We start from the raw sequence: 19,533 nt of genomic DNA on the forward strand, positions 1-19,533 counted from the left end.
TACGCCACTACATCTCAGAGGTAAATATTGTACTTTTACTCCACTGCATTTGAAAACTTTAGTTACTAGTCACTTTGTAGATTTTGATTACTATTACAAAACAAATGGCTCAAATACATTTCAGCCATTTAAAAATATCCGATCTACAAGCTCAGAATGTGTAGCAATGCGACGCATTGTGAGCTTGTAGATCGACAATTTTCAAAAGATTTGTATACATGTAAACTTGAAATGAGACATTCTGCATAATGAGTAATGACTACTTTTACTTTTGGTACTTTAAGTACATTTTGATGCCAATACTTTTGTACTTTTACTTTTCTACTTAAGTAAAACATTTGAGTACATGTTCCACTTCCAGCACTGGGCATATGCAAGGTGCAGTACTTATATACACAGTGTTATTTTGTCTGGTGATCAAATATTACAGGGTATGAATCCTCATTTCATCTCTGAAAGAGAAAAGGTTAAAAAAGGGAATAGAACCACAGAAAAGAATACAGCTTACACTAGGCCTACAGTTAACTTTCATCTATGTTTCAACATTCCTGGAAGAAGCCTGGCACTTAAAGAGGCTGCATGTATACACTGTAAGCTGTGTACACTTTACACTGCTATTATTCAAAATGCTGGAATAGCGGAGAGTGAGAGAGAGAGTGAGTCACTTTTACAGAGCTGACCAAATGTATTCAGGAAACTGGAAGAATATACAATGCATTGTTATTTCTCATACCCAAGCCACAGAGGAGAGTGGTTTTCAACAGCAGCTATGCAACACAATGGATATAGTTGTGTTCTCATTTTCTTTGAACCAAGTCCAATTACCTTGAGGATACATTGGCGCGAAAAAGCATTTTGAGAAACCTACAGTTACAGACATAATATGCATAATAATATGGACAGTGACAATCCCTACTACTCTTCTTCTTCTTATTACTGTATGGTTCTGAAGTAAAAAATGTGATTTTTTTCTTTATCTCACTTCATGATGGACACAGCGGGCCACAGCAGGTAGACAATAAGCCGACATATATTCAGCCCCAACTGTGCACACCACAAGCAGAAGCAGTCAAGCGAAATTTGCTACAGGCAAGCTCAAAGACAGCACAGGAAATCTACACAGAGTAATCTTCTGGGGAAGCAAATTCACTGATACCTCTGACCACCCCGGGTAAGTGGGTTGGAGGCTGAGTTCGTGACAAGATCTCCCTGCTCCGTTACCCAGGCCTGTTTCCACTGTGTGATCAAAATGCTCCTGATATGGAATTTATCGGCTAAGGGAAGGGTAAAGAAGAGCAAGGCTAGGCCCTGCCAAGCTTTGATAGGAGAATGGGAAAATATCAAAGGTCTATTGGAAAATAAATGTGTGTGTTTTCGCAGCATGCCAGCTGTGACCCTCTGAATTTGAAAACTGCAATTTTAGACATTCCATAAACTCCCAGATAGTGGAGCTTTTCTGTCTTTATTGATAGTACAGTGGAGAGAGAGGAAACAAAGAGAAAGAGCAGGGGAGAAATGGCTAGCCCAAACCAGGAGACGAACCGGACCTGCTGCCAGGCTTCAAAGTTTACACACAGTATGCACCCCAACCATGGCCAAATGGTATTTTTACTGGAGCAATTATAAAAATATTGTTATACAGCCTTCTGTATACGTATTAGAGGTGCAACGATACATTTTAACAGCGATACGATACGTATCACGATACATGGTTGACGATAAATAAAGTTTTTCAATGATTTGAAATCGATACAGTAACTATTTAAAATACATTGACATTATTTTAAACTAAGTAATTAAACCCCTCTTTTTTGTTTTTCTTCTAAAATGGCTAAATACCACGCACTAAAATGTAGTATTGATACAATCGATTATTTGCATAGCAAAACGATTCGATACCGATTATTTGCATTGCAAAACGATACGATACATAGTCAATGTTGCTGTTTTCATTTCGATATACTTTTATTCTTGAAATTAAAATAGATTTTTCGATGCAGTTACTATTGTTACACCCCTAGTACGTATGTATGAGTGCTTGTGCGTGTCACTTTGTCCACAATGACTCAGTACCCTATATCATCGCCAAATCACAACGCACGCCCATAAAAACTTCAAAGATCAATAAATCGGTTTTTGACATCCTTTGATGGTCAATGGTCAAAGGTCAGCAATGCACCACATGGCTCAACTATGCACAGTTTGCACACTTGTAGGTTGCCCTCCCTTGTTAAATAAAGAGGTTAGAGATCTGTATGAATTAAAACAAGAGTGGCTCATCCAATGCCCACTGAAATATTAATAGCCTATAATTATTCCTTAAAACATGAACTAAATATGTAATTCAAATTACTGTGATTCCATTAACACAGTTATATGAATAATTTAATAAAAACAAATAAGCATACTGCATAATGCATTCACAAGTAGTTGACTAAATAATAAAAATGTTGCGGGCATAATAGTTAATGAACATGTCTATAAAACATAATAGCTCATGATGTATTATGTTGTAATGATACTAATAAAGACTTTTTATTGTTGACTTATAACATGTTAAAATTTTATATAATGAAAAACTGTTTAACCATTTGAACCCCAGCATTCCCATTCTGGGGAGCATTTCCATTCTTGGGAAACAGTCGCCAAAAATAGCCGATCTACAAAATTCAAATTTAAAATAAAATATTTCTTCTTCCTATTATTAAAATTGGCTTAAGAGAGGATGGGCCGGCGGGCTGACCGGCCAGGCTCTTGTCACTGCCATTGTTAGGTATGCTCATATGATGACAACGGATAAGGTCTAAAAGTAAAAGCCAGCTAGGTCCTTAGTTGTTACAGAAATAAAATCTTTCATGGCACGTCTGATAAATGAAGTGTTAAGTAGTCCGAAATGGAGACAAATCCTTGTTTTCCTAGCCCTCACCCAAGCCAAATGTCTCTCATGGTTTATCCACAGTAGGCAAAAAAAAAAGAAAAAAGAAAACTACAGCAATAGAAATCCCTTCACATTATGACCATTGTCTAACTCTCTATCTAAATCTAAAATCTAAAAGTGATAACATATTATTGATGCATTCTTCGCACAGCGTTATCAAACAAACACCATTGATTTCATATCATTGTACCTGCAAGGTTTAGCTATAAACTGAGTCCAGGGATATAATAAATCAAGCTAATTGGTCTGACAAGCATATGTGGAACACTCACCAACAGTGTTCATTTCATCGACTAAAACTATGATTTAAAATGTCTGTTGACTACCTTTTTTCACTGGCAAAAACTAAATCAAAACTATGTAAAAATATCGACAAAAATATCGACTAAAACTAGACTAAAACTTTTCAGATTACTAAAATATGTCTTTTGATTCAAAAGACTATGACTAAAACTAGATCAAAAATTGCTAGATCAAAAAGAACGCTGCTCACCAAGTCCATGTCTATGTGTTGACATAGGGGGCATGGTGGACCACACTTTGCTGACTGGGTTGTAGCACTCCACCATATTGGACGTCTTCAGTCCATCCCTGCCCCCCACCACGTACAGCTTGTTGTCGATCACCGACACGCCAAACTGGAGCCGACGTCCATTCATGATGCCAACCTGGATCCACGTGTTGGTACGCAGGTCGTATTTCTCTATAGTAGTGGAGCCTTCAAGAAAGGGAACAGACAGAAGTTATTTACTTTCAAAGGGGTTTGATCGCACAGTCACCATTGCAACAGAAGTCAACCTGGCAATCTGGACCCTCCGAGGCAGATGTTTCAGCTGTCTTTGATCTGAAAAAGGCCTTCTGATTATTCCTGCAACTAAACTTCCACTTTGTGGAACGCCCTTTGTGTTAAAACATGCAGAGTCTGTTGACGGTTTTAAGAACTTGTTAAAAACGTAGTTACTTTAAGTAAGCATTATCTTATGTGTTTTACTTGATTATATTGCTTTTCTATATGATTGTTTTACCTTGTTGACCACTGTACAGCACTTTGTAACATTGTTTTGAAAGGTGCTCTATAAATAAAATGTACTTACTTACTTACTTACTTACTTACTTACTTACCTACTTACTTACTTACTTAGTGAAATTGTCACTCAATATATTATGATGCAATAAAAATATATTTTCCTATTACAAAAACATATAATACACTGTTTTCCATGCAGGTCCTGTTGTTATGAAATAGTAGTTGAAATGTTTTGGTTCTCTTAAATAATTAAATCCAATGGTTTGAAGTTGAGAATAATAGAGTATACTGTAGCACCTACAGTATATTTGCAGATCTTGTTAACAGTATTTATGAAAATACAATACAAAATTCAATAAAATTAATCATATTTTGATGCACACACGTTTATTCCCCATAGTCTCCATGATTGTAAAACACGTGAAAGGCTGCACCATACCTTTACTAGCATCCATTCCTCCTACAGCATAAAGTGCACCAACAGTTGATTTTCTGGGTTTGGTTCTTGGGCTCTGGAACATTGGACGACGCTCAGGCAATAGATGGTACTTCATGGCCTCCATTAGAAGCTTTTGGCACTCTAGGTCATCTGAGAACATCTTGTTGTTTTCCAGATCCGCAAGGAGCTAGGTTGAACGGAATTACATACAGTATTTGAGAAACATTGTAAGGAAGGAAGAACGTTTTTAGAGTAATCTAGCTTGTCTAGAAATGCACTGTATTAGCAGCAACACCAAATACTTAACTTAATGAGTGTCTTATCATCAAATGTATGGGATTAGAGAGGCAGAATGGAATGCAAATGAAATCACTGTAGAAAAATAGATCATCGTTCTCATTTTCATAATCACAATGTGGATAATGAATGTGGTGGGTTATGTACATTTCAGATTTGACCCTCATACCTTGATATGTGACTTCAAAGTATGGCTAGGGTTGTCACAATTATTACATAATCACCATTTTCTTGAATTATCGTCAATCGTTTCCATGTTGAATAATATCCATACATTTTCACACATTTTTCTAAAAACAGCACAAATAGCATATCTACAAGCAACATGTCATTCGTGACACGTTGTAAGCACGCAGATCAACAATTTCCGCTATTTTGTACATTTTTTAAAAGGAAAAGTGTAAATTGTTTTTTTGTATATTTAAGTTCTTTGTCATATATCTTCCCTGTGCAATTTGTGATTAAGAAGCCTAAAAGGTAAACAGAATTGTAACATTCCAATGTTCAATGCAAAAAAACACAATTAAATCATTAATCGCAATTATTTGTGACAATTAATCGCCAACTAAAATGTGTAATCGTGTTGGCTGCCCTTGTATGGCTGCCCTTGTTTGCACAGTTTGGCAGATAATGCACTTTGCATGACCTTATTTATGTAGATTCTTGAAAACATCCGATAGAGGAAACAACTATGCTCTTGTCCTTTAGAATAGCCTCAGAATAGCCATGCAGCAATTTCACTATCAGTAGTCATGCATCACTCTTTTGCTTTCAGTAAGCACCACTTTTACTTTGTGCAGGCATGCACCAGTCTTTCGCTTTGCACACACGCGTGTGCGCTTTGTACACACACACACACACACACACACACACACACACACGGCACATTGATTGTGCGCAGATCTGAGTCTGCAGAGCTTCCCTTAATTTTTCTCATAATTTAAATCATTAAAATGATTATTCCATCAGTCACATGCTTGTTGTTAATTATAGTGACAGTTACCCAAAAGTGACAATTCATAACTTATGTCTTATAGGCATGATGGCAACAATACCCCAGGTTGGAGAAAAAAACAAACGTGTCCTTTAAATAGAAGGATAAATACACATAGTGGCTAATTTAGAAATGTTTGCTGACAGTTAAATTGTAAATTGTCACTCATGGGTCTGTTGTAGTTGCTCTATGCACTATGCATATTTACTTATAGTACCTGATATTGATAATTGTGTCCTAAAATGGTCAAGTGTATGGATTAGGCAGTACAACCCTTTTCAGGTCTCTTTAATGGTATAATATGTAATATGTAATAAAGGTCTACAATGATGGAACTTTTGTTTGTTTGTTTTGGGACAAAAATGACAAAAGGAAGTGAGGCATCAAGTAAAAAGGTGAGTTTGCATATTCTTGATCTGAGAATATTGTTAGAATCCAATTAGAGGTAAATATCTTCTAGATACCACATGTGCATGTGATCTTTTTATTTGAGATCCTACCAGTTATCTCAAACGTGGCTGAAAAGTGGATTGTTGAGTCTATTATTAAACATCTAGACAAAGGTCACACCCCACTACATCCTATGCAGTCTGGGTTCCAGGCCTTCCACTCCACTGAGTCGGCAAACTGCCTATTCACTGAAAGTGTGAAGTGTGCTTTGGACAAAGCCCCCTGTGCAATGGCGGTATTTCTGGACTAAAAAGGCGTTTGACTCCATCAGTCACCACTACAGGTCCTCCTGTCCAAATGATCACACTTCAACGTTTCCCCAGAGGCTATCCAGTGGTTAGCTCATATCTCTCCAATGGGGAACAGTGTGTAAGTGTTAATGGTGTCAAGTCTCCTTAACACACCTGCTCGGTTGGTGTCCCCCAGGGATCAATACTAGGACCAAATCTGTTCTCTCTGTTTATAAATTATTTACCAACTGATCTGTGTACAGATGTATGCAGATGATGCTGCAAAAGCTATGCAGAGGTGTCAACGGTTTTAACTTCTGTTTTGACCAGTGTTCAAGACTGGCTCATAGACTCATGTCTGCTCTTGAATGCAAACAAAGACCGTCTGCATGGCTTTTTCCAACAGACCAGTTGTGTTTCACTGTTCCCAAACCTTTCTGGCCGCGCACCCCCCCGTTACCTCCCAACCTAGCTGACGCACCCCTGCACATAGGAATATAAATTGCATAAGCTATATGGAGACATATATTTCCTTTTTATCTACATATATGAACCTGAATATGGCATAATATATGCAGCATAGGCTATATTCTGCATATACTTGCCATATATTTAAAATAAAACCATAGCACCACCATTAGCCTTTTCTTGTCGCGCACCCCCTAGAAGGCGCTCGTACACCACAAGGGGTGCACGCACCACAGTTTGGGAACCACAGAGTCATCAATTGTGTTTCTGGGTGGGGAGGTTTCTGGGTGGGGAGGAACTTGTGTTCTGACCCTCGGGGTCATATTAGACTCAACCTTAACCTTCAAAAAATATGTGAAGAAAGTTACAAACACAATCAAATTCAGCCTTCAAAACTTCAAACTTAAAAACTTAAAATTAGACCCTTCCTTCCTGCTGCCAGATCCTATCTTCACTGCATGATTCTATCACACATTGAGTACTGCTTCACAAGCTGGTCTTGCACAGGTGTGACGATTCTCCAACCCATAGAACAGCTATGCAAGAGTGTGCTTAAAGTGTTCGATAAGAAACTTCACTCATATCACCACTGTCACATTCTTCAGTTAGTTTTTAGTTTTACCAATTTTTACATTTTTCGGCATGCAAGCTTTTAGTAATTTACAATGTTTACTATGTGAACAAGAGAGTGAACTATTTGCAGTTTCACTTACCTGTGGAGGTAAAAGAGGCAGGCGGATGTAGGCTAAGAGAAGCCCAAGGTCCTGCTGCCGATGTTGGACATCATACCTCACCCACATCATCAGGGCCTGGAAGATGGTTTCTTCATCTGGCACGTTGATGTCATCGCTGGACAACAGCTTGATGATCTCAGCGGTGGGGAGCAGCAGGAACTCCTGGTTCTGAATGACCTCCAGAAAGTGTTCCTGCAACAACGATAGGAGACATGTATAAGCAGATAACATCAGTCATTAAGAGAGGGCGACACTCAGTGTGAGTGTGCGTGCATGTGTGTGTGTGTGTGTGTGTGTGTGTGTGTGTGTTTTTAAGATAAGATAAGATATATGATAAGATCAGATAAACCTTTATTGATTGCCAGGGGTGAATTCAGTCATTGAAGCAACAACGATAAGGAGAGGTACAGGCAAGAGCCAAATACAAAACTAAGATATAAGAATAAAAAATAAAGTTATAAATAAATAAATACCCAGGCATATGTACATCCTAGTACTCCATGTGAAATGCAACTAAACATGCTCCTCGCGCCTGCTACTGTAGCTCATCACATAAGGGATGGGACTTGGGAGGGGCTCCCCATGATAATAGCATCCAGCTTCGTTCTCATCCGCCCCTCCGCAAACACTTCCAGACTATACAGTTCAGTTTGATGGTACTACTGTTAACAAACTCGTCAAACAAGTATTCAACAAGTATTCAACTGTATAGGGCTTGCTTTGCTCACCAGCTTGTTTAGTTGTTTGGCAGTGCACCCCTTGCGCTGAGCTTAACACCCCTAACAAACCACAGCAAAGACAAGGACACTGTCTAGAGTCTAGACTGGTACTATAGAACACCAAGGACATGAGCCTCATCCAGAAGAACCATAAAACTTGTATAAAAAAGGAAGGAAGTCCTTTATGCACTAAGCCAGATTTGGCCACTAGTTCATTAGTGTTTTTCGAAAATCCCCTGCTGTCCTGGTGGTTGGAAAAACAGCTTGCTCTTTCCCTTCATGTAGAAGGCCTCAGTTTTGTCAGTAGTCCACTATCTGTGTGTCAGAGGATAAATAAGTTACCCTTTCAAGATTCCTGACACCAACCTATCTAAATGAAAAATTGTTTGTTGACCACAAACTTAGTCCAGACCGTTTCTCCACATTTATCATTGAAACAAAAAATCTACATAAAAATGTGTTACCTTGAAAAGGAGATATTGGAAATGCATACAATATAAAAATGTAGCTATACTGTACATTTATAGTGAGTTATGCACTGTATACAGATTGAAAATAGTTTGTTGTGACAAATCCACTCCTTTCACCATAATTTCACTGTTAGGGGGAACATTGGCCAAAAATAGCAGATCTACAAGCTCACAACACAACGTGTGGACTGGAGATTGTTTGCTGAAGTGATTTGGTGTAATTTTATGCCATAATGTGTCGTTTACGTCATATTGTCTCTTTATTGTTAATGGCGTTTAATGTTTGTGTTGGCACCGTTTGTTTTAAATCAGCATTACATCACCTAATGAGTTAGACTTTAATATATTAGCGCCCCTCACTTCACACGGGTGTGATTTTTTAAATTCAATCATCATATAGTGATATAATTCTGTAATCAACCAGCTTGTCTAATGAGTAACATCATGCCATCAATACGGGTCTCCCAAATGCAAACATAGCATGAACAGTGGCAATGGCAAAATGTATCCAACAGAGGTACATACTGTATATAGAGCTTTAATTGAGTTTTTCACATTAATAAAAAGGCCAGCTCTGAGTTTTGTAGGAAATGTTCTCCATGTAATAGCTTGCTAGAGATTGATCTTCCATTTACTGGCCATAAGCCCAGGCGATATTACGATACTGGGTGGCTGCCTCTTCAAGGACAGTGTCCCTAGACAGTTTCATTAGCGATGATGCAATATAAAAGACCTTGTGTTATACCTCTTTGTTACACCGAACATAAAAACAGAAGAAGAGAACAAATCCTTGACCGGGACAGTGACCTGCTTCCTCTTTGAACGAAGCGGCTGACCGTTATTTATTGCACAGCCCAAATAACTTGGACAAATCAACACACTGAAAGTTCACAATTAAGGAAAAACAAGGAAGTTATTGATCATCGATCGATCTGCAACAAATTACAGTGCCTCGAGGAGATCCATCATGAGAATGAGAATTAAGAGCTTTGCACAGACAGCCTTAATGAAATGAGGGACATCCATTGATTTATTGTAGAATTACGAAGGGAGCCATACCATCCAACTGTTTGACATTTCTGTAGACTGATTATTTGTAATTACCATCCCCAAATTGCTGACAACAAAATTGAAAACATTAACTCAACCCACTTGTTTTAGAACTATTTAAAAGTATGTGCTCTCAGATGTGTTAAACTAATTGAGTCAACTGCTTGGAAAACAAGATCATTGCAGTGGAAGACTACACAAATCGATCCAATTACCGGAAAGTGTAACTGGCTGTCTGGCTCATAATTGTACTTTGGGATGGGATTTTTTTAAATATTTAAAAACATCAAGGCATTGAGAACCGTGAATATAATTTTAAGTGAGCCATCACTTTGCTAACCTGACTCTGCACGATTGCGGCAGTATTGAGTTCACAAGTTCCCTCCTCCTATCTTGATCTGGTCTCTCTCAAGCAGAAACGATGAACCGGAAGCAGCGGGACAAAAAGATGATATCTCCATAATAATTTCGAGTTGTAGTCTTGTTAGGTTGTGTTTACATTTGCGCTGTGGCAGCGCTTCAATCAGTCTCGCGTTGATCCCGCCTCTAGCGGCCACATACGGCTGCATATCGCTCCGATCAGCATTTTATCGGAGTACGGCGTCTCTGCCCGAGAGAGACCAGATGGGAGCACAATGAGGAACTCACTGCTGCCGCCATCTGGCAGAGTCGGGTTATCACTTTGCTATGGAGGCAACAAATACTGGTCAATATGCTACTACTGTGTCTGCATGTTATACTGTATCCCTCTTTTGGACTTGATGGTTCTTCTATTTTTATATAATTGTGAGCAGAGAATAGAATTAGAGTGTAGAATTAATTTCACAATGCATAGGCTATATTCTTGACAGCGGACAGTCAAACCAAATAACAAAACATCTCATTTTTCGAAAAACAACACTTTCACAAAGGAAAAGGATGTCAGATGTGGATCTCAACTGCCATGCCTGACAGGGAAAAACAGTCTTATCAAAACACAACCTGCTCCATTCAGAACCCAGAGGATGTGGTTCCAGGAAGCGCTGTGCCCTCTGTGTTCATTACTGAAGCCATTGAACAGGAAGACGGCCCTCTTGTGCAGTTCTGTGATTAGATTAACCTCTTGGTCCTGGATGAGGCCCATGTAAACACCCTGAGCAGATGTCCTTTAGGAGATAGCGCCTGTCTCATACTGTCACTTCTGCATGGCCAGAGAGATGTTATCTGCTAAATATGGGCATGGATCTCATTTCTGATGAAAATACATTTGCCACGCATGGTAATGTATAGGATTGGCTTCCTCACTCCCACCGCACCCCAAGTCCTGTGTTCCATCCATGTGGCATTACGTGGTATCTCATAGTGACAGACAGACACATAACCGAATTATATCAAGTGAAAGCATGAAACCTCTCAATTTCTATTCAAATGTGCACATAATGCATTCATGGAATTAGATACAATAACCAACACAGCAACAGTTCATTCCTCCACAGGTCATTGAGGATTATTTAAATTACCAGACCTGAAAGCAGACGATAGTCACAAATAATACAAAGCGTGTCGTTATCTATATGCATCCAGGACTGAGATGCTTGGTTAACCTGCATAATGCCATTTGTATTATAATTAGGTGGGAGTCAAACTGGAGCAGAAAAATCATATTTTAACTTTTCTTTTTTTGGTTTGTTTTGCTTTCCCACCAAGTAGAACCAGGTTTCATGTGGCTCATGCAGGCAATCACGAAAAAGACTGTATCTGTACTACCACAAAAGGTTCATATTGATATTGTAAATGGTTTGCAATTATACTCACTGACTTGAATTATAAATAGCATTATGGAACATTGAACATAGTCAGTTTGAGGTGCTGTCCTGTAGGCTAATCTTCATTTGAAATTAAACACAGTTGCAATGGAGTTAAATTATTAAGCATAGTGGTATAATAATAATAATAATAATAATAATAATAATAGCATATAATAATAGCAATAATTAGCATAACATCCTTGTGGAAAATTACTTTTGCAAGTACTGGTAAATAATTTCCCTACCCTACCCAGCCATGTTAGTGGCTTGCCCCACTTACCATGGTGTAGTTGTGAGCCACATTGAGCAGGTCGACGCAGCCCTGGGCATCTGCAAAGGAGCGTATTCCCAGGCAGTTTGAAGGATGGAGCTGCTTCATGAGGAAGTTACAGCAAACCTGGATGACTTGGGAGAGCTGCAGGAGGCAGGCGGCTGCCAATAAACTCTCGATGTTATCCTCCTTCAGCTCAAGGACACCTTCAAGGTCAGAACATATGCAATGACATATTTATGAGACGACCGTGCAGATGCTCAGCAAAAAAGGAAGTCATTAATTTGAGGTTTTACACCATCTTTTTTTTTCTTTTTACAGTGAAGAGTCTTCAAATCAATACTTAATGAGGGCTTTATTGGCAGAGAATTCAGCTCAACCTCCTTGTTATCCTTAAGGAAAACCCAGCCGCCACAATCCACACTGCACAGCGAGGATTACAAAACAATTACGACAACAATCGAGCAGATGCACACTTCCTTGCTGGGTGTGATGAAGGAACAACGCTTCCCTAAAAACCCTCATGTTTCTCTGCATAATCCGAATGTTATCCCTGGGCCGACGACATGTTGCATTATTGATCTGCTTTAATCATGCTTGCATATGGGAAATCCCATAACTACTTACAAGAGCCAGTGAATGGGTTTATGAGCACTCACCAGTGTAGGCGAAATGAACCAGGGATCGGAGGGCATCAGGATCTACTCCCTCCATTTTAATCTCCTCCTGTTTGGCCTCCCTCACATCGTTGGTGAACATCGCCGCAAAGTAATCCGACACAGCACTCAGCACCAATCTGCCATCAATGACATAAACTACATTACATTTTGGGTGAATTTACTTTCATAGACAACATAATTTCATGTGCAACTATTTATTTTTTTATTTTTTAGCTCCATATTGAAGTGGCTTAGGTGGTTCGGGCATCTGGTTAGGATGCCTCTCGAGCGTCTCCATAGGGAGGTCCTCAACGCACGTCCCACTGGGAGGAGACCTCGGGGCAGACCAAGGCGCAGATTAGGGATTACATCGACTCACTGGCCTTGGAACGCCTCGGGATCCCCCAGGAGGAAGTTACTAATGTTGCTCTGGAGAGGAATGTCTGGAGCTCTCTGGTGGAGCTGTTGTTCCCGCGACCCGACTACGTATAGGCTGAAGATGGATGGATGGATATCGTATCATTGCGCTGAATAAACTAAATCACAGCACACTTTGTTGAAAACAAAAGCTATCGTGGTTCAGCCTAATAATTTAATGGATGATGTTTCTAACAGTGATTTAGAGAGTTTGGGTAGTTTCACGCAACACTGGTTCTGTATGAGTGCCTCAACTGCTAAAATGTCCTCTGTTCTGCATGATGCCGTAAGGTTCAAATTGTCAAAGGAAAAGATAAAAGAAATTAAACCATAAACAACAATTTCATATTATAATAACTGCAACAGTCAGATTTCTAATTGGGTTCATGCCTTTGTCTGGTTCACACAAGACATTGGTTAATGCATGAGGACAAGCATAATCAGATGCTATTACAAGGAAATGAGCTTGCCAAGAGTGTAGATTACACCAAAGTCTATTTGTTATTCTGACAGGCATTAGCAAGTAATTTTGTTTCATGTATTCAGCTGCAATTTGAGTAAAGTCTGTGGATCTCATATACAGTAGTTCATAATAAATCTGTAATAATCCTCTGTTACACCTTTATGTAACAATGGTAAAAATATGGAGGTTCTAGTTATTGGTGTTGGTCCATCTGACAGTACAGGACAGATACGCAGTTACGATTTTACTTTGGTACATCATGTGAGAAAGTAGAGCCATGTTCAAGCTGACTTAGATACTTTTTAGTTTCATTGGTCTGTTACAGCAGCAACCACAATAACGTCCCATGTTCAGAAAGGCCTGTTTAATTCAGCCATTCAACCAAGGGGTGGATGCCCATATATTGACATCTGGATGTAATGAACCAGATTGTTCACTTGTATCTCAAACATAATGTAGAGAGGAGAAGGGGAAGAGGTGTAATTTGATCAAGACATGCCATGCAGGCAGAAACAACCCAGTGAACATGGATCTCATGCGGTAGCCATTAAACTTATGTGTTTACACAGGTGCAGTACTTAGTTTAGACAGTACTTGGTTTAGACTAGTCATTTGTTGGACCAGTCATTAGTCCTACAATTACAACCTATCTCAAACCCTCACCCTAACCCTAACCTCCCACAGGGCAGCACACCTAAACCTAACCTTAACCCATGTCTAACCAATGACTAGTCTAAACTAAGTATGCAACACATTTCTCCTGACAAACCCAAATACACAAGTGAAAGAAAAGACTTGCTTTGCATCTCAAAAATCCCCTACTGGGGTTCCTGAAGATAGTGAATGATAAATGTTACAACGTCCTTTAGCATGCTGGCTGTTGTGCAAAGTTCTGGAAACCATGCCCGAAGCCCCATATTGACACCCTGACGAAGTTAGTTAAAATTAGCTCAATACCTATTAGCTAATGCAGATGCAGGTGTAATTAATCAAAACAAAGCAGATGGTCACACAGACAACCAACCTGTGAGCCGGTATTTTATGATCCCCCGCTATTAAGAGGACATCACATAGCTGCTTGTGCTGGAGGTATGTCTCCATCTTACGAAAAGTCTGTTCCGCATGATTTGTGGCCTGGAAAAACTCATCTGAGCCGTTGTTGTTGTTCATCCTGGCGAAGGTGTTAAGTGCCAACCTGTGGAAGAGAGGAGGACATTTTATGAGACTAAATAGATCTGGACTCTATTTGCTGTGTCTCTGTATGGTCTGTACTGTATGCATAAGCCTATCCCATCATTGGTTACTGATGTTGGCTACACAGCTGAATGTTTTTATGATTTCAAATGGGACACCTTTTTACGCTTCTTGTTAAAACAAAATTATTTAGTGAAAGAGACTTTCCTATAACCATAAGGCCACAGTCTGAGACAGAGAGAGACAGAGAGACACAGAGAGAGACAGAGAGAGACAGATATGGACTGCCAATACAGTCCATGAGGTGTCTATGAACAGATACTCCACTTCTGCCTGGATAAGAGTGTAAAGATTTTCCTTCTACAAGGCAGAATACAAACGTTCTTGCTGCAGTAAAAAGGTAGGAGCTGTGAATGCAAGTAGCCATGACTTAATTCCCATGTAAACGTTTCAACACCTAATTGCAGAAATTACAAAGTCACTGCAGGCAGAAAATAACACAAGGAAATGTGTATTATATCTACTGAATTAATATCATTTAATGTAATTTTTCTGTCCAAATTATGGGATGTTTGGAAATAATGCAGGCTGTACTGGAAATGATAAGAATGGCATTCTCAGGACATGTGCTATGAGATCCTCTGTTCTGTTCATCAGCCTAAGCGGAACTTTAAGGACTAAACTCCATACATAAGTGGATAAATAAACACTATTCCAAAGGGACAAGTAGCACAATCTGAGCTGCACAAGCCGTCTAAACAGAATCTAAGAGTGTATGTGTCCATGTGTGTGTTTATGCATGTATTTGCGTGCGCGTGCGTGCGTGCGTGCGTGCGTGTGTGTGTGTGTGTGTGTGTGTGTGTGTGTGTGTGTGTGTGTTTGACAGGGGGACAAACTTTGCAAGCTTCTTCCTCACAACATGTCCCGAGTCCCACTCCCTACAGGCTGCTAGATCACAGGCTGTTTAACGTAATCCCTCCGACTCACAGCAAAATAGCACAGCCAGGCACGTTTGGTGTCCTTCACGGCTCAAATCCACTCATTTGACATTTAGGGCTGTTTGTTATAGGCCTACTACATAAACAGATCCAAGCTGTCTCTCCTGGGGAATTAGCTGGCATCTAATGCCCCAGTGCTGTATAAAGATTCATCGTTCAAAAAATGCGTTGTTTTTACGCCTTCTTTTCTGAGAAGGGAGTGAGAAAACTGTCATTGCTTTTTAATGTTTTGCCTTCAAATTTCCATTCATGACAGCTTTGAGTCAGCAGCAGCATCAGCAGAACTTTAATGACGTAAAAAATACAAGCGTATTGACTATTCTACCAAAGTGTTTAATGCAGAGTTTTAAACTAACACTCAGAATGTTATCATGTAGAATGCAGGTGCATTCGCACAAGTACACAGTCAAATCCTGACTCTTGATTTAACTCTGAGAGGTATATAAAGAGACACTTACAGGAACAATTATAGGATTTAAATAATACCCAGGATTTTTATGTGTATCACCTGACATGGCTGACATATTGCAAACAACTGAGGAATTCTGACCATCGACTAGAAAGTAAGGGGAAAAGGAGGGCGCTTATAGAGGGTATGCGCATGCATAAAGTGAATGGCAAATCGAGTGGCAAAGTTAGTGGCAAAGTGAGTTTAACGTAGTTTAACTTCGTTTAATGCAAGCATATTGGACATTTCTGTTTGGATGTATGGGCTGTCAAGGCCAGAAAGTAGTTTTTTGGCACTCAGTAGGCGTTCCCGCATAACTTCCTGGTTTGATGATGATGTCACGCGCATACCCTCTATTGACATCTTGATTAACACACTATCATAAACTTTTTAGTTTCAGTGTGTGCCTGATTATCAAAAGCAACAGCATTTTCCCACAGGGAACAGTTTATATAGCATTCTGGTCCCTGCCATACCCCATAGTGTAGTCTTTATTGGGATGCTTTATGCTAAATACAAGAGTAATTTATAGGCCTGTCACGATAATTCCCTACTGACTCTGGAGTCTTGGAGAGGAACACCGAACGAGACTGAATAAGCAATGGAACCGTAAAAGCGAGATGCATTGCCTTTGTATTGGCTGCGAGGCATGCGGTAAGGATTTTTCATGCCTACCAATCTCATGGACACTAATTGCTTTGGTATCACGTCCTGGGGAGCAGTAAATTTCTCTGAAGTGTTTATTTTCTTTTCAGCAGTGGCTTGGTTTGTCAGAGGTATAGCTCAACTGTTTATTGAGGCTCTAAAACCCACAATGCAACTTACTCTATAGAGAAATGTGCTATATGGACATAACGTGACATGATACGTAGATATGATCTCAAATGGCTAACCAGGCATGGGCTAATTGATGCTGCTGTATACAAAAGTGTTAAACTAAAACTTCACACCAGTCATTTATGATACATCATAAATATATTACATTTCATATAACAGACAGGTGTACATTTTCCCAATTTGAGTGGTATACAGTTGTACACACTGTCCCTTCAGTGACTCTCTCGTCATCTTACACCTTACCTGAGAGACATCACACCACATAGTGACTCATTGAATCTGATATAAATAGACACTGCTCATAGTAGCCTACCTCAAAAAATGATGACAGCCAGGTATTCTGAAATCACTGCTACAGTGTGAACTTGCTATTCCCAGTATCACAGGGAGCAGTCTTCTTCACTGCTTTAAATTGTGTCGATCTGGACTGTAGCTCAGTCGGTACGACTCGGTAGAGCTCTCACCTTTTGACCACAAGGTCATGGGTTTGTTCCAAGGCACCGGCAACTCAGCGCAGGAGTAGCGCGGCTTGCGTGCGGGCAAATATTCCCTCAACATTTTCATCGGTCTGAGCAAACACTCAAATCCCCGGAGAATTACTTCAGCAAAGCTGAGCAACATCTGCCGTGTACACAGTGGATGTGTTCACCTTGACACAACTGACCTAAGTTTTCTGAAAATAATCAAATATTTATTCAAAATGTTCAAAAATGATGTGTTGCTATACTATGCTGTAAGCTACATAGCAACAAGAACCACAAAGGGGATTTCTGTCCAGAAGGGTTAAAACACCTAATGGAAAGATTGCATACATTCTTAAGGACAAACAAGAAATGTTTCAGGAGGTGTGGGGCCATTTTATAAGATACATAGAGAACAATAATTTGTCACATTTAATGGATGGAGCTGAAGAGGAGTAATGCTGTTGTTGTTGTTGTTTGTTTGTTTTTTGGGTTAATGTTCATTGTTGTTTTTTTGTGTATTTGTATTGTTATTTGTGTGTAAAAAAGGAAAATAAATACATTGTTAAAAAAAAATGAATGAAGAACTGAGGCCGATTCTAAAAATGTATTCTAATCTAAATCCTAACAGTGTTCTGAAAAACGTATGTTGCTATATCAGTGTTGCTCAAACGTTTTCACATCAAGGTGGACCCCTAACATATATGTATTTGGCCACCCGCTTTCCCAACTTTAAATGGGTTAAGAATCTAAGCTAAGAATCAATTGGCTTTAGTCTACTTTTAAATATAACTTGTAGGCCTACTAAAGGTCAGTTACAATAAAATGAAATTCGTTTTTATTATCATTCAGTATGTAAAATTATGTAGGCCTATGTGAACACATGTAGAGGAATTCATGTCCCTGCAATTCATGTTGAATAAAAGAAAGACAGTCCAAAACAGATAGGCTATATGTTGTGTGTTGTATGTGCCAGCTGTATGCAGTGTGCATTTGGTTCCATTTTGCTTGCAGAGAAAACACTGGGGATTGTTATAACTTAAACTTATTGTAGGGTCTCATTAATAAAAATCATATCAAATGACAAACATTTGACAAATTGATGGAGGTCAAGTCAGTGGCAGATCGGTCCTTGAAATTAAAAGGTTGAGAACCATGTGTGTTCATTTAAACTGTAGTGTAGAATATAGCTAATCTTAAAAAACAATACAATGTTACAATCGTAGCCTACAACTGCGCAAACAGGGCTTGGTTTAGAATGTATTTATCCATATAGAATGTAGACATTTAAGTGGACAGTGGACTGCGTGAGGCGAGGGATTGAGGCGATCTTCATCGCGGGACATATAGGCCTACTATTGCAGGATTTGAGACCCAAGTAAAATAAGTGAATTTCCACGGCCCACAGGCCATCATCATAAAGATTAAAGTGCAGATTTCTTAGCCTACCTGTCTGGAGGAGTTTCTCCGCTCTTCAAGTGAATCATGCATTCGACGCAAAAGTCGAAGAGTGTTTGTTTTTGTAATGTAGCCTACAGCGTCCGTTGCTGGTGCACAGAACTTGGACTATGTTAACTAACTGCATTTTCAAGTTGGCGCGGTCGCTGATTATCTGACTCTCGTCTTCCAGCGCCATGACCGACCACGCACAGACAGTATCAGCAATGCATGTTGTTGTCGTGTGTGTGTGTGTGTGTGTGTGTGTGTGTGTGCGTGTGCGTGCGTGCATGTGCGCGTGCATCAGGGCTGTCAGAACATTGGCGTGTCAGAATTCAGGAGATTTTGGGGTGTGTGGTCTGGGGTAGCCACGCCCCCTTCAAGCCACACCCCCAGCACCCTCACCCAACATAATTATACAAATATACAGGCAAGATTTTTAATTGAAAGTAAAATGACTTTTCTATTAGTCAACATTGCAAAATAAACATTACAATATTTGTTTTGTAATCATTACCAGAGAGGCTAACAAACTTTAGTAGTGCAGTCACATATTTGATCGATTAACTGTAAATAAGTGCATTCGCCATCTATTTGAAAGAAGTCACATTTAATTATTTTTATATTTTCTGATTGTTAAATTACATTTGTTTACATTTTTGTTTGTGTTCCTCCTTAGGAATTGGTTTAAAGTTTATGCATATAACTTAGGGTGCGTTCGGAAATGTGCCCTGAACGCACTCGT

The 19,533-nt window shown here is 39.4% G+C and overlaps 1 protein-coding gene across 3 annotated transcripts in view; it reads right to left on the reverse strand.

Annotated features, from left to right (window-relative positions):
- Positions 1-19,533, reverse strand: part of klhl4 (kelch-like family member 4) — a 43,213-nt gene that overhangs the window by 8,878 nt on the left and 14,802 nt on the right. For 2 of the 3 annotated variants that reach the window (XM_080773911.1, XM_080773913.1), the window contains 6 exons: positions 14,438-14,608; positions 12,534-12,670; positions 11,884-12,080; positions 7,557-7,769; positions 4,405-4,591; positions 3,432-3,656 (listed from right to left, as the gene is read on the reverse strand). In XM_080773911.1, the coding sequence (XP_080630037.1) occupies positions 3,432-3,656; positions 4,405-4,591; positions 7,557-7,769; positions 11,884-12,080; positions 12,534-12,670; positions 14,438-14,608 (1,130 nt within the window). Of the gene's footprint in view, positions 1-3,431; positions 3,657-4,404; positions 4,592-7,556; positions 7,770-11,883; positions 12,081-12,533; positions 12,671-14,437; positions 14,609-18,800; positions 18,895-19,533 lie in introns of those variants that run through there. The other variant, XM_080773912.1, reaches the window with a different exon arrangement.

Source organism: Protomyctophum bolini (assembly GCF_963924005.1).
Source record: "Protomyctophum bolini genome assembly, chromosome: 10".
Lineage (NCBI taxonomy): Eukaryota > Metazoa > Chordata > Actinopteri > Myctophiformes > Myctophidae > Protomyctophum > Protomyctophum bolini.